Raw genomic sequence first — 16,287 nt, forward strand, 5'->3', positions numbered from 1 at the left:
GTGAGATCAAGACTGCAGGGCCACGGTGGAACTTTACCCAGCAGGAAATGATGAGGGAGGCATCCACACCAGTCTGCCCCCACCAGCCTGGCCACCAGTGCAGTGCGAGTGAGGCTTCTGGAGAATATTCTGCCCCCAGCCCCTCCAAGAAAAAGGATCAGAGAAGGAGGGCTCTGCTCTGCCCCAGGCCTCAACCTAGCTTCCTGCAGCTAAAGGCCCAGCCTCCCAACTTCCTCATCACCCTGCAACACGGAGTTCAGGCCCACGTGGACTGTTCTGAGAGTCCAGCAATGCTGGGTGATCTCCCAGTGTGATGCTGTCAGGTACCACAAAGGAGCCCCCAAGCAGGTGGGGCCGTTCCCAGCCGGGGGCCCCAGACAGGGCCCTGACTGAGAATGCTGCCCAGAGCACTCAGCTCACTCCCTTTTGCTTTTCCCAAGCCTGCAGAATTGAATGTGAGGGCCAGAGGGCAGGCTCTGGGTCTCACACAGATGGGCAGCCTGGCTGCAGTCACCAGCTCATGCCACACTGGACAGATGGGTGGCAGGGAAGGGGAGGAAGGAGTGAGAGAGAGGCTGATGCAGCTGGTAGCAGGGACTGCGAATTGTCATGTGAGCCAGAAAGAACCTACACATCAGCCCACTCCAGCTATGCGCTGCAGAGGAGAAGCTGTCTCAAGTTTAGAAATACAGGAAAGCTGACCGACTAGGAAGAGATGAAAAACTCGCATCTTCAAACACAACCTTACAGAAATTGACCTTTATTTGTTGTACTAAAACTTGTTTAACTTTTGATACAAAGTAACATTTTAGTACAGAAAATCCCAGTCTGTCAGCTCAGTACCTGTCTGTGCACACTGTACCATCTCAGTCCCACTCTGCCTGCAACTTAGAAAACAGCCCCTACCCCCAGAGGGTCTGCGAGTTAATACCTTGAGAATAGTCTACAGTTTTTCATAGTTTGTCTGAGCTAGAAAACTTGTACCTGTAAAACAAAGGACAGCATTGAGGACTGAAACTTGTCTCTTTTTTGAACAACTGTGCAAGAAAATATATCCCTTTTTAAAAAACATCAGTTATGACTAAACTACAATCTAGTGTCTAGAATTACAAAGAATAAAATGAAATCAAAGATTTCTCACTAGTAAAATGAAATGTTAGGAACAGTATTAAAATATAGGTCCTACCCCAATGACACTTACACAGAGCCCAGTACAGTACCTATTATTAACAGGACGCACAGCTTAAGGAGGAACCACATCAAATCTTCAGCCAGACATATCCAGCCTCAGAAGTGCAAAAAAAAAAAAAAAGCCCCCAAACGAAGACACCCACATTGAGTAAGGTGCATGCCGTGAGTGCTGTAACCAAGATTAAAAAGACCTCAGTTTTTCTTTTTAGACTGTTGATAGTGACAACAATAACCATTATGCTTCCTCTAAAAGCTCTCAATTCAATGTCTGAAACATGAATGTTTTCATATCAAAAAGAACTGATGTACCTGCCACCCTCTAAAAAGTTTAAGAAGTACCCTGCAAACATTGCACTGATGAAGGCTGTCATGACTTACAGAGCCTAAGGAAGATCCAATGGCAGGCATCAGCACAGCTGACCACCACCTGGACCCCACCGCAGCCCTGCCCACGCAGCTCTCATGGAGCAGACACAGTGCTCAAGTAATAAGCACAGATGGAAGAGAAACGAGAGGCTGTGGAAGGCAGGAGAGAAAGGCCGAGAGACGAGTTTGTAAGAATGCCAAAGTCACCTTCCCCAGTGCGGGAGGAAAATGCCAAAGGCACTGGTTCTGCTGCCACAGGCAGTCTGAGCACCTGGAGTTGTGACGTCCTTCCAGGAGAGGTGCCACCAAGGAGCAGGAGGTTTGTCAAAGCTCTGGTCCCACCAACAAGAACCTCCCAAAGCAAAGCAGCCCCCACTGAGGTTCCAAGGTCGTTTTGCTGAAGACGGGAACGAAACCAACACCAAAGTGACAGGGGGTTGACAGAGGGGGCAGGGGCTGGGCACCGGCAACATGGAGCCGTTCAAGTAAACATAAACCACCAAATACTTAGAAAAGGCTTGTAAACGAGTGATCCGAAAGGTTCTCTTTGCAGCATCTCTGATCAGCTGGCTAAAGAAAGGTGGGTGCTGAACCCGTCTTTAGTGTTATCTGTTTTGTGTTAAAGCACACGTGTGACAGGGGCAGAGTGTGTGGGCCTGGGCCTGGATCGCACACAGCCGTGGCCCTCTGTCTACAAAGGAGGTGCTTCTGGGTCCTGGTTCGGGATCCTTCCCCTGCATGTTCATAGACGGACAGACTTCTACTTTCAGTCGCTAGAAAAGAGCTGAGCCCGGCGTCCCCTCAGGTGGCCAGCTGCAGTCATCCACAGCACAGCATTCTCCTAGAGTGGGCAGGCTGGAATCCACAGGACTTTATTTTGTTCTTGATTGACCATTGCCAAGATCTGCGTGCAAATGCTTGACAGGGCTCCTCCCTGGATGACCCCTGCAAAAGAGCCCCCCAGACACATGTCATTCAGCTTGGAGTAAGACCCCAGGTTTGAGGCAAGGCAGTACAGCTTGCACTCTTTCTACTATGTGGCTGTCTGCTTTGTGTTCCTTGGCACTCTGCTCCATCCCCACCTGACTCCTTCACCAGAAAGAAATTGGGAAAGAAAATTGCCCCTCTTGAGTTGATCATTCATATGTAAACTGTCCACCCCACTGCAGTTAACACCCTGGGTTGGGTTTGCGATGGTTGGGGGAATCCCAGGGCATCAGAAAGAAGTTTAGAGGACATGTGGTGGTGGTCTAATCATTAGCAGGATTCTGCAGGAAACTACGAGTTTAAGGAGCCAGATAGCTCATGGCCAAGAGGAGAGTCACAGCAAGATGATGACTCCAACTTGGGCCAGCCCTGTACTATAGGAGTTTGACACAGGGGTCTATAGACATCAGGCCAGGGGTACTCCAGTGTGCTCCACATAACAGCACCTGGACACAAACCAAGCCCCCACCTCAACAAGGCACGCTCAGAAATTGACAGTGAGTGTTTAGAAACTGCTATGGAAATGGGACATCGTAATTTTATGTCTGTTGAATCTAACAAGAAAAAAACAGAGCTTACCTTTTGCAAGATTTAGAGTTTTAAATTTTCATCTCTCTAGGAATTGTCAGTGTATTTGGCTAAATACCAGTCTGTGAGGAATTGGAAATGAAAGTTCACACACACACACACACACACACACACACACACACAGGCATGCACACCTGCACATGCACATACCTACACACACACGGGCACCAAGCCCAGGTCCCTGGACTAGATCATAACACTCTCCACAATGCAATTAGAATCCCTGTCCCACTTCTCTTCCGAGAAAACACCAAATGGCGGATGACGCCGGTGCAGCGGGGGGGCCCGGAGGCCCTGGTGGCCCTGGGTTGGGGAACAGTGGTGGCTTCCGCGGAGGTTTCGGCAGTGGCATCCGGGGCCGGGGTCGCGGCCATGGACGGGGCCGGGGCCGAGGCCACGGAGCTTGCGGAGGCAAGGCCGAGGATAAGGAGTGGATGCCCGTCACCAAGTTGGGCCGCTTGGTCAAGGACATGAAGATCAAGTCCCTGGAGGAGATCTATCTCTTCTCCCTGCCCATTAAGGAATCAGAGATCATTGACTTTTTCCTGGGGGCCTCTCTCAAGGATGAGGTTTTGAAGATTATGCCAGTGCAGAAGCAGACCCGTGCCGGCCAGCGCACCAGGTTCAAGGCATTTGTTGCTATCGGGGACTACAATGGCCACGTCGGTCTGGGTGTTAAGTGCTCCAAGGAGGTGGCCACCGCCATCCGTGGGGCCATCATCCTGGCCAAGCTCTCCATTGTCCCCTGCACAGAGGCTACTGGGGGAACAAGATCGGCAAGCCCCACACCGTCCCTTGCAAGGTGACAGGCCGCTGTGGCTCTGTGCTGGTGCGCCTCATCCCTGCACCCAGGGGCACTGGCATCGTCTCTGCACCTGTGCCTAAGAAGCTGCTCATGATGGCTGGTATCGATGACTGCTATACCTCAGCCCGGGGCTGCACTGCCACCCTGGGCAACTTCGCCAAAGCCACCTTTGATGCCATTTCTAAGACCTACAGCTACCTGACCCCTGACCTCTGGAAGGAGACTATATTTACCAAGTCTCCCTATCAAGAATTCACTGACCACCTCGTCAAGACCCACACCAGAGTCTCCGTGCAGCGGACCTAGGCTCCAGCTGTGGCTACAACATAGGGTTTTTATATAAGAAAAATAAAGTGAATTAAGCGTGAAAAAAAAAAAAAAAAAGAATCCCTGTCCCATCCTCTGTGACTGCAAATGCTAATGCCTTGCAAATGACAGACTTTCCCAAAGACGCTGAAGACCGGAAGGTAAAATAGAACCACACTTCACTGAGTTTGTTTCACTTTGAAGACCAGAGATGGTAAGGGGACAGCATTGTTTGTTTGTTTGTTTGTTTGGGGGGGGGGGGTGGTTTGCCAAATCCCACTGCAAAACGGGACTGCCCTGGAGGGTGCCAGGGACAGGTGGGCCCCTAGCCTCCACTGCCCACACTGCTGGCACACTGGGGGCTGCTCCAGTCCCTGCCCTGCCTGGGGACACTGGCTGCACTAAACAGCACCTGTGCTATGAGACAGACCCACCACCGCACATGTGAAAATGAGCAGGCAAGCCAGGCAGGACCTGAGGCCAAGATCGGTGAGCTTAACATTCAACCTGTAAGAATCCTGACATTGGCCAGGGACTGCAATCTGAACACCTGACTTGTCAGTAATGTGCTCATGACAGCACTTGGGAGCATGTAGAAAGTGCGGGCTTCTCTATAGCTAAGAAAACTGCCTTGGGAAGCCTCTGCTTCCTTCCCTGCTGCCTGCTCCCTGCTCCAGGCCCATGCACACCTACCTGTGAAGTACCTGCTGTACTCCTGCTCAACCTTCTGCGCCGCCTCAAACTGCTCTTTGGAATGCCTCTGAGTCACCTTGTCCCTCAGGTAGATGGGGTCTCTCTGCTCCCTGTGGGGACAGCCAGACACCAGGCTGAGCACTGAGCCTACTTCAGGCCCTCTTTCCTTCCTCTGTCCAGGCTAACAGGGGCCCCATCGAGGCAGGGGTAGGCTGTGCGGGGAGGCCCCATGTGCTCCCCACATAAAGCACAGCAATAGCCTGCAGGCTGTTGGGGGAGCTCTGGGCAGATGGGGGAAGGAGGGTCCCTCAGCACACGCACTTGGAACAGATGCACCAGCAGCCCCCAGTGCAGGTCCCAGAAGCTCAGCAGCACAGAAAGGCAAAATGGAGCAGGGCCTTGGCGAGCCCTTGGCCCAACCAGCACAGGAGCCGAAGCTCAGTGAAGGCAACGGCTCCTGAGTCATGAGCCAGCTCGGGGCTGAGTGGGACTGTGCCCAGGCCACCGGCTCCCCTGCTCCTAAGCAGCACGTAGAGAGGAAAGGGGGCTGGGGCAGGAGACGGGAGCTGTGCAGACCAAGCTGGCCATGCCCAAAAAACAGTGGCAGCACCCAAATGGCGGAGGGGCATGGGGAAGGGGCTGTGCTTGGCTGACACCACCTCTGAGTAGGGGACAGGGCCAAGAGGTAAGGGTCATTTTCTACACGTACTGCCTATTTCAAGACCCATAGGCCCATCTCTCATTCCTCAACCCCCTACCCCAACACACCCTGCTCCCTACTTGGGCTCCCAGCCCCACCCACCTGTGACAAGGCCCCAGCGGAGCCCAGGGGGCCAGTCACCTACTTGATGTGCTTGGCGCTCTTGTAGTGGATGAAGATGACAATGGGGTAGATGTGCATGTGGTGGAGCCGCTCAATAGCGTGCGGAGCAATGTCCAGGAGGCAGTGTCGGTTCTGGGGGTAGGGGGTGCAGAGTGAGCCCTGGCGGGCAGTGAGGGGCAGCCAGCCCCCTATCCTGCCACCAGCAGGACCCACCGCACCTCACAGGGCTCTACCCACAAACAAGGCAATACAGCCACATGGTGCACCATGGGGAAACCATACCCACGAAACTCCCAACAAACCTCACTCACTGTGAGGAAGGCCAAGGCTGGGAGCCAGGGCTTAGGGGGCTGGGGGGGTTGGCCAGCCCAACTCCAAACTTCCTTTCCCGCCTTTGACCAGATACAGGGACCTTCTGAAAGCCCTGCCCCGCCCTAGCCTCTGAAGCCTTATTTTTGCCAGACTGAGCGAATGAAGAGCCAGAGTCTGGTGAGCCTTTGTGTGGCTGGGACTGAAGTACGTCTGTCGTCTCTGTCGTCCCAGGCCTCCAGGTGGAGTGCAGGCCCGTGTACTCCCAACCCCCAGATGCTCCACCGGGGCGTTCCCCCCATACAGTTTGCCCACTTTCAGCAATGAGAAGCCAACGCCGTCATCTAACAGAGAAGGAAAGCAAAGCCCAGCGAGTGAGCTGAGCAGCCTGGAGAAACGGAGCCCAAGGAGTGGCTGTGTCCTCGGACTCCGAGTGTTTGCCCCGCAGCACTCCCCACAGACGTCCCCGCCCTCATGCTGCCTAGGATGTTCAAAGGCACCAAGAGACATAGCCCTTTTAGGGGCAGGGACCCGGAGAGAAGGCACGTTCCTGTCCCCAGAAGGTGCATGTGAAATTGTTCAGCACATGCATTTTGGGGACCCCGTTCTGGGATGCCCTGTGAGAGGCCTTTCTGCAGAGCTCAATACTCTCATCAGAGATGAGACTCCCCCCACCCGCCAGAGAGGGAGACGGGGCGGCACACACACAGGAGAACTCCTCCACCCCCGCCAAGGGATGTGCTTGCAGAAACACACAGCAGCCATGAGGGCAAGCCCAGGCACAGGTGAACTCAGACTAACACAACACGGTGGGCTCACTGAAGGTCTAAGCCGCTGGAGCAGAGGATCATGGACCAGGGGCCTAGACCTGTGCACAGGGGGTCTAATACTGGATGCCTAATCCTCAGACTGCAGCCCTGGGTACCTTTTCTGTGATCTCCTTTATTGACGCCACAGTGGTCACATCGAAATGACCGCTTCTCCGCTTATAGTCGACAAACAGGCAATCTTTGACACCCCGCTCAATGGCCTGCTGGGAGGCCTTCATCACCTCTGCAAAGCACAGACACAGGAAATCAGGGAGCCCCAGGCCCTGCTGAACCCCAGCAGAGGGAGCAGGGGAAGAACACTGCTCAGCAGCTGTCAGTAACCCAGTCCTGTTGTGCATGAATCTGACCGATGTCAGGAGGCTTCTGGAACACTGTGAAATCCGCCCCCCGGTGCTGCTGCCCACTGTGCACAGCTGGGCAGGCAGGCGGACAGGGACATGGAGACAAAGAGCCCAGTAGGCACAGAGGGTGCCCCCTGCCCCTTACCAAGGGGACATCTGCAGAACTTGCCAGGCGCCTCATTCACCAGCATCTCCTTCACCACGTCCAGCAAAGGCCCCAGAATCAGGACAGGCCTCAGAGCGGTGCAGTCCACCTTCTGGACCTGCTGATAGGCCAGGCTCACTGAATCTGAGGGAGAGAGAGCAGCAGCGTCACGGACCCAGCTTGGAGCAGAGGACCTGAGTGGGGCTGGGGAACCCCGCTCCCTGACCTTGCCCACTCTTGTTTGCCTGGGACTCCCCCAGCTTCAGCACTGAAAATCTCATGTCCCTGGCACTACCGGGCATCGTCACCCCTGGAGTCCAGCATGAGCACCCCTCATGCCCTCTATGAACACCAGAGGCAGCTGGTCTCAACCACTCATCCCAGAGCTTCCTTCTGCTCTGATTTTTCCTTGTGGGTCGACGCCTGCTTCCCCTGCCCCATCTCTATTCTCCTCTGTTCTCTGGCAAGGCAGCCTCTGGGGTTTAGCAGGTAGAGCTTCCACTCCCCAGGAAGGTATGGTCAGTGTAACCCAGACGTGCCCAGTGACAGAGGTGAGGCCTCCCCCATCTGCACGGCTAGAACGGGTGAGTGCTGTGAGCCAGCTCTGGCCATGCAGTTGAGGATAACCCTTAAGAAATGGCAGAGGCACAAGATGGAAGGGACCTGGGTCCTGGATGATCCTCAGAACGCAATTGCCTCTCCCACATCAACCACAGCTCAGACTTGTACGTGACAGAGAAATAAACTGCCCATTATGCTTAAGCCACTGTTATTTGGTTTCAGTTAAAGCAGTCAAACCAATATCCTAGTTGATACATGCAGTAAACCTCCCCTTGCACCAAATGAATAAAGTCCTTGCAGGGAGATACGGTCTAAAACCCAGCAAGATCTTCCTGGCGTCTCCCTGGTATAAGTCACTGTGCTGGAATCTCAGAAACATAATAAAGAATAGAACACAGAGTTCCTGTCATTAAAAAGCACACACTTTAGGTAGAGTCACAACAGAGCAACACATGAACAGCAAGACAGCACGCAAGAGCTGCCTGGCAATTCCAGGAGCGGCAGGCTTCAGCAGACACTGTGGCTGGAAAGAGACCACTTGGGCAGGCCCAGGAAGGAAGTGGGATGAGAGCGGTGTCTCCAGAAAGAGCAGGGCAAGAGGGTGAGTATGGGGGTGATGGGGAGGGCAGAGCACAAGATGACAGCAGGCTTGGGAGGAAGGGTCCATGAGAGGCTCGGCCTGGAGGGATCTGTATGCATACACAGAGCAAGGAGTGACTGCAGAGCAGGCAAGGGGACCAGGAAGCAGAAGGCTCAGGAGAACACAAGCACAGTGCCAGCTGCAGCAGCAGGCTCCATGAAGACCAACCTGTGGGCAAACTCAGGGGGAGTAAGTAAAGTCTCTCCTCTTCCCTTGCCCTGTCCCTGTGTGTGTGTTTTTTAGAAGTGATCACTGCTGGGCATGGTGGCTCACGTCTGTAATCCCAGCACTTTGGGAGGCTGAGGCAGGTAGATTGCTTGAGGTCAGGAGTTTGAGACCAGCCTGGCCAATAAGGCAAGACCCCGTCTCTACCAAATATACAAAAATTAGCCCAGTGTGCTCGTGCACACCTGTAATCCCAGCTACTCGGGAGGCTGAAGCACAACAATCACTTGAACCCAGGAGGCGGAGGTTGCAGTGAGCCGAGACTGCACCACTGTACTCCAGCCTGGGCAACAGAGCAAGACTAGATCTCAATAAAAATAAATAAATAAATAATAAAACTGAACATTATCCACATACATCCACAGAGTCTTTTACACAGCACTTCCTAACTTGGTGACTAGCAGCTCTGTTGTTTAAAACTGGAGGAGGGTTTGGTGGTCACATTCACCACCTTGGAACCCCATGTGGTTCTGAGTGAAGGCTCTGAGGAGGGCTCACGGGGCAAAGAACTTCCTCCGAGAGGAGTTTACATAAACAAATCCTTTCTGTAACAAATCTGAACCTCACGGATAAGGCCAGCACTCCTCTCTGATACCCCTTCCCCAACCCCAGTCCCCACTGGCCTTCTTGAAGGTAACCACTATTATGAGCTGGAAGTGTATCCTAGTTCTTCTTATAAGCTGATTTTTATATGCTAAAGAAAACCTAGAATATATATTGTTTAAGTGTGCCTGTGGATACTTTATAACTCACTCCTTGTCCGGGGCTGTGTTTCTGGGAGGCATCCCTGGTGATTCGTTGTGGGCCTCTCTGCTCCTTTTGGGCATCCCATGAACACTTACTTTGCATCAACTTATCCACTTCCCTGCTGATGGACACTACGTCACCGTTCCCTCCATTTACTGGTATAAGAATCATATTCTCAAATTATGGCACAGTCGCTGTAGGGCGGAATTCAATATAGGGCTTAAAAGAATGGTTTGGAAGAATATTACTGAGATGGGAAGATGCTAATAATATGATAGTGGAAATATCTGGATGAAAACAGTATAATGCAGTGTAATCCCAGTTTTGTTGTATTAACTAAAAAACTGATAAGAAATACATTAAAATGTTAATGGTTAAAAAAAAACATATTCTCCCTTAATGACTATTAACATTCCACACTGTGGGGTACCAATTTAGGAGATTCCTGTTCTTCCCTGACAATCTTCTTTGTCAGATGTCCTCACAATTACAGAATTGTAAGACCAGACAGCATCTTATGAGTCACTGACTCCAACTGGAGAAGAAAAACAGCCTAGCCAAGGTCACGGCTAATCAGAGCACAGCAAAGGCATGGTCTTGGGGGTTCCAACCTTAGACCATACTGCAATGGCTTTCTTTAAAAGGTGCTGTGAACTGAACTGTGTCCCCTCAACATTTATATGTTGAAGCCCTAAGCCCCAATGTAACTACATTTGGAGACGGAGTCTTCAGGAGGTAAGTTAAATGAGGTCAGAAGTGCAAGGCCCTAATCTGATAGAACTGTGGCTTTTTAAGAGGAAGAGACACCAGAGATCTCTGTCTCCAACATGTGAGGACACAGCAAGGAGGCAACCGCGTACAAGGCAGGATGACAGCCCTCACCAGAACCAACCACACTGGCACCCAGGTCTCAGATTTCCAACCTCAAGAACTGTGAGAAAATGAATTGTTATTTAAGTCACCTAGTCGGTGGTATTGGTTTTTTGGTTTGTTTTTGTTTTTGAGATCTGCTCTTGCTTTGTTGCCAGGCTGAAGTGGAGTGGCACAATCATAGCTCACTGCAGCACTGAACTCCTGGGCTTAGGTGATCCTCCAGCCTCAGCCTCCTGAGTAGCTGGGACTACAGGCACACGCCACCACACTTGATTAGTTTTTTAAAGTTTTTGTAGAGATGGGAGTCTTGCCATGTTGCCCAGGCTGGTCTCAAACCCCTGGCCTTCAAGCGATCCTCTTGCCTCAGCCTCCCAAAGTGCTGGGATTACAGGTGTGAGCTACCGTGCCCAGCCTGTGGTATTTGGTTACGGCAGCCCTAGCAGACTAAGATAAAAGGAAAACCAGTCCTCCATATATTCCTGAAACACTCCCACACAAGCCCCTAAAGGAGCAAGCATAAAGACATGCAGTGTCCTCTGGGTGGTGAAGAGTTGAGTCCACTTAGAAGACCATTGCAGGTGGGTGCACAATCAGCAGGGTGGGGGGTACCAGGGATGCTATGCAACAGTTGGAAGCAACAAACTAAAGCAGGAATTCAAAACCCACTGTGCATTAGAATTACCTGGGATAACTTTTAAACTACTACACAGGGATTACCACTCCCAGGTATAATGGAACAGTTTGCAGCATCCCTTGGAGAACAACTAGAAAATCTGGGTAAAAAATGAGAAATATCTTTTTGAAGGCATCGTAGAGTGGCAGAGACAAGACAGGATTTGAGATGCCAAGATCCTGGAGAGAAGGAAACTGGAGTATTAGAAGCTGACATTCTACAGGCCTTTCCCCCTTCAGAGCAACTGGAGACTTCTAAAGTGAGAGTGAGGGGCAGAGAACCCAGGCAGAGGGCCGCTGATAAGGACTGAGCACCCAGGCACAGGGCCGCTGCTGGGGGACTGAGAGCCCAGGCACAGGGACTGAGAGCCCAGGCACAGGGCCGCTGCTGGGGGACTGAGAGCCCAGGCACAGGGCCGCTGCTGGGGGACTGAGCGCCCAGGCACAGGGCCGCTGCTGGGGGACTGAGAGCCCAGTCACAGGGCCGCTGCTGGGGGACTGAGAGCCCAGGCACAGGGCCGCTGCTGGGGGCTGAGAGCCCAGTCACAGGGCCGCTAAGGACTGAGAACCCACGAAAAGTTTCTGAAAATCTCCAAAGCAGGTGAGATCAAAACGGAGTTCAGGGCTGCCAGGACCTGGTGGGTCATGAGTCCAGAAGAAGGGAAAGGCAAAGAACTAAGTCTGATATCACAGGTTTTCCCTTAACGCCATTTGCCAAATTCTTAAGCTGTGAAAAGCAAGAAGCTAAGCATCTAAGAAAGTCACTAAGACACTGAGCAGTGTTCCATGGCCTCCCAGTGCTGAAGAGTGAGAAACTGGAAGTCAAAGCTCCCTAGGGAGGAGCGGCCCTAGGGAACACCCCAGGATGGGACCACTGGTGGGCCACCCCCTAGGGTCAGGTTAACCACCAGCTGCACAAAAGCTGCAACCCAGCCTGAGGTCAGCTGAGTCTGTGGCTGGATCGAGGTGATCTGCGAGCAGCGGCTATTTCCAGAGCAGAGGGCAGACCCTCTCTGGAGGCTGGCAACATCACTCAGAGCCCCAAAAATCCCCTAAACATAACTTCTGACATCTCAATAAACAATAACCAGGCATATCATGGGACAGGACCAAGAAAACAAAGACCACAGAAAGAGACTCAGGGATGACCACACATGACAGTTACCAAACTCAGTCTTTACAAACATATGATTCAAGTATTTAAGAGGACAGATGACAAGAGGGAAAGTCTCAGCAGAGAATTAAAGCCTGGTAAAAAAGACTCAAGTGGAAACTCTAGAATGATAAATAAAATACAATTTCTGAAAGTAAGAACACAATGGATGCAACAGAAGAGTGGAATAATGAACAGGAAAAAAGAGTAGAAAACAACCAGTCTGGCTGAATCATGGAGAGAAAGAAAGAAGTGGAAAATACAGGGGAAAAAGAGCCCAGAAGACAGGAGACAGACAGGGTATCGTTGAAGAACGAAAACCCCGAGGAGAGGCGAGATCAGCACAGAAGCAATATGATATGAAAGAAACTGCGGCCAGGAATCTCCAAAACCGACCACACCACCAAGCTACGGATGTAAAAAGTGCTAAGAACCTTCTGAGCAGGATAAACACAAAGAAAACCACACGGGGAAAGCATGGTATGGTAAGAAATTCAGAAGTTTCTTTCTGAGAAAGGAAGGCAGAGAAAACCCTACCCACACATGGTGGTGGACGGGTGGTGGCACTGCCTTCAGCACTGAGCCTGGAAAGATGACTTCTCACCAGCAATGAGTGTGGCAGGCTGACAAGTGTCCCCCAAAGACTGACTCACGTCCTAAGCCCCAGATCCCATGAGCATTACACCTTATGCAACAAAAGAAGCGATGATTCAGTTAAAGGCCTTGGGAGGAAGGGCTTTTCCTGGAGTATCTGGGTGGGTCCCAAATAAAACCCCATGGGTCCTCTGAGAGGCAGAGGGAGTTGAGAGAGAGACCCACGTGGAGGATGAGGTGACGTGAAGACGGAGCAGATAAGATTTGAAGATGACAGTGATGTGGCCACAGCAAAGGCTTGGCGGCAGCCACCAGAAGCTGGGAGGGGCAAGGAACAGGCTCTCTCCTCAAGCCCCGAGGGAGCGAAGGTTGGCCAACAATTTGACTGACCCAGTGGTCCTGAGTGTGGACTTCCGGCCTCCAGAACTATGGGAGGATAAACCCGTGTGTTTGAAGCCACACAGTCTGTCGTAATTGGGTACAGCGGCCACAGGAAACTACTACACAAAGAGAGCCAGGGACCAGGAATGATATCTCTAAAGCACCCAAGTAAAACATCCACCAATCTAAAATTCTATATCCAGTGAGAATCTCCAAAAACGATATTAAAATGGACACTTTCAGACACAAACACTGACAGGATGTGTCACCAAAAAACCTGCACTACAAGAAAAACATTTCTGCAAGTTGTTTAGCAGAAAGAAAACAAAATCAGAAGCACAAAACTGCAGGAAGGAATAAAGAGCAATGGAAATGTAAAAGGCAAAAACCGATGAATAACTGATGTGCAAATGGATAGACTGAGTCAGAGTTAAAGTATCTGTAGAATTAAAACGAGAAAAGTATGGCCGGGCGCAGTGCCTTACACTTTGGGAGGCCAAGGCGGGCGGCTCACTTGAGGTCAGGAGTTTCAAGACCAGCCTGGCCAACATGGTGAAACCCCGTCTCTACTAAAAATACAAAAATTAGCCAGATGTGGTGACAGGCACCTGTAATCCCAGCTACTCGGCAGGCTGAGGCAAGAAAATCGCTTGAACCTGGGAGGCGGAGGTTGCAGTGAGCCGAGATCGTACCACTGCAGTCCAGCCTGGGCGACAGAGCGAGATTCTGCCTCAAAAAATAAAATAATAATAAAATAAAATGAGAATAGTATCAAAGTTAGAAAATAGATAAATGGAGTTAGTGGTTTGATGTCTTAGAATTATCAGGGAAGTGGTCAAAGCCATGATTTTTCTTAGCAGTAAGTCAAAGGTGCACGCTGTGAGGTCTATTTTAACCCCCAAAAGAATAAAATAGAAACAACTAAACACTAGTAGATGTGAGAGGATAACAGTAGATGATAGAGGGGCAGAATAAAACAAACACATGATTCGTTTTTAAAAAGCAAGAAAGAAGGGACAAACATAAACGAGGTAGAATGAATAGAAAACAAACAGTAAGATGGGAAATGTCTATGTAATGGGGTAAATACTCTTGATGTAACAAGACTGCCACAGGGGTGTTCAGATTGTGGAAATTCCTCACACTGCTCACTTTTCTGTAAATGAATGTGTGCATTGCTGTACGTATGTTACACTTGGATAAAATTTTTAAAAAGACAGATTGCCACAGTGGATTTAAAAAGTCCCACATGCTGCTTATAAGGGATATTTAAATATAAAGTGACAGAAAAGTTTGAAGTAAAAGAAAAAGATAAACCGTGCCAAAGATAACCAAAAGAAAACTGGTAATGTCAATAAAAATATCACATAAAATAGACGTTCAGCAAGAAACATTCCTGGAGATCAAGAAGGGCATTTTATAATGATAAAAAGGTTAATTTACCAGGAAGGTATAACAATGCAAAAGGTGTGTGTACCTAACGACAACTTCAAGATATATACTGAAAAACACCTGAAGAGCTAAAAGGAAGAACAGACAAAGGGCTATTTTTCAAAGATGCTAGCACCACTGGACAAATGCCAAACATAATGGAGATGGCACCTATGGAGAAAGGAGCAGAGGGCACAAGAGTGGAGGCCAAAGAGAGTGAAGGAAAAAAACCAAAAAGCAAAATAAGAGAGAAACCTTGCCTTGATTAACAGGTTGGCAATTTTTTTTTTTTTTTTTTTTTTTTTTTGAGACAGGGTCTCACTCTGTTGCCTGGGCTAGAGTGCAGTGGCATGATCACAGCTCACTGCAGCTCTTGACCTCCCAGGCTGAAGCAATCTTCTTGCCTCAGCCTCTTCGGTAGCTGGAACTACAGGCATGAGCCACCACACCAGGCTAATTTTTGTATTTTTTAGTAGAGATGGGGTTTCGCCATGTTGGCCAGGCTGGTCTTGAACTCCCTGCCTCAAGTGATCCACCCACCTCGGCCTCCCAAAGTGCTGGGATTACAGGTGTGCGCCACCATGCCTGGCCTAAACTTTTTCTGTAAGGGGCAAGATAGTAAATATTTTAGGCTTTGAAGGCAAAACGGCAAAATTAAGCAATTGTTATCAGCAAAGGGCTAATAGACTTTTTTACATCTTACATTTTAAAAAGTGTAAAAACCCATGCTCAGCTCACAGACCATTTAAAAATAGGCAGTGGTCCAGACTCGGTCCACGGCCAATAGTTTGCCAACCCTTGTCCCAGCTGATAGTGACAGTGGGCCATGAACTACAGTGTGATCCACTGAACTCCCTAGGCCTAAGGTCTTCATTGTAAAAAGGGAAGAGAGGGAGGGAGGCAGCCAGCTGCCCTACACTCTGTTGCTCACTGCCATCCCCATACCTGATTGCCAGGGAGGGCACATTCTAGGACAGTAGACACACACCAGGGCCCTGGGAGCCACGTTCCTAAGGGCCTCTTGCTTTAAAGGACAAATGCATCATTTCCACAAGGGCTGTCTACCAGGGGATGTCTGACATCTCCTATCACTCAACTCCAGCCCTGGACTAGCATCTTGCCCCAGAAGGATTATATAAGACTTGTTAATCAACACAGGACTGAGGCCAGAAATGCCGAAGTTCTGTAGAAACCGACAGCTCTTGGTCACTACCAAGCAGCCTGTAAGAACCTAAAAACAAATGGCAAGCAAGGCACTCAGCAGAGATTGCTTCTTGCCTACCCAATAGCTATCCCTCCATTCTTCCTTAGTAACTGAACCTCTTACTGAGGCCAGCAATGCACCCAGCTAAAACATGCCTTTTCTTTTTGTTTTAATTATTTTTTGAGACAAGATCTTGCTCTGTCACCCAGGCTGGAGTACAGTGGCGCGATCTTGGCTCACTGCACCTCCACCTCCTGGGTTCAAGCGATTCTCCTGCCTCAGCCTCCCAAGTAGCTGGGATTACAAATGCATGCCACCACACCTGGCTAATTTTTGTATTTTTAGTAGAGACAGGGTTTCACCATGTTGGCCAGGCTGGTCTTGAACTCCTGACCTCAGGTGATCCACCCGCCTCAGCCTCC

General features: G+C 50.4%; 1 protein-coding gene and 1 pseudogene across 1 annotated transcript in view; one reads left to right on the forward strand and one right to left on the reverse strand.

Moving 5' to 3' along the window:
* Positions 1–682: 682 nt before the first annotated feature.
* DLG5 (discs large MAGUK scaffold protein 5) overlaps positions 683–16,287 on the reverse strand; it is a 135,586-nt gene continuing 119,981 nt past the window's right edge. Inside the window, exons 28-32 of the mRNA XM_032141144.2 lie at positions 7,385–7,528; positions 6,994–7,121; positions 5,782–5,891; positions 4,937–5,046; positions 683–2,502 (exon numbers count right to left, since the gene is read on the reverse strand). Of these exons, the coding sequence (XP_031997035.1) occupies positions 2,399–2,502; positions 4,937–5,046; positions 5,782–5,891; positions 6,994–7,121; positions 7,385–7,528 (596 nt within the window). The 3' untranslated portion in view covers positions 683–2,398. The remainder of the gene's footprint in view (positions 2,503–4,936; positions 5,047–5,781; positions 5,892–6,993; positions 7,122–7,384; positions 7,529–16,287) is intronic.
* LOC116460217 (small ribosomal subunit protein uS5-like) lies at positions 3,372–4,267 on the forward strand (annotated as a pseudogene).

Source organism: Hylobates moloch, unplaced genomic scaffold (assembly GCF_009828535.3).
Source record: "Hylobates moloch isolate HMO894 unplaced genomic scaffold, HMol_V3 SCAFFOLD_3, whole genome shotgun sequence".
NCBI lineage: Eukaryota > Metazoa > Chordata > Mammalia > Primates > Hylobatidae > Hylobates > Hylobates moloch.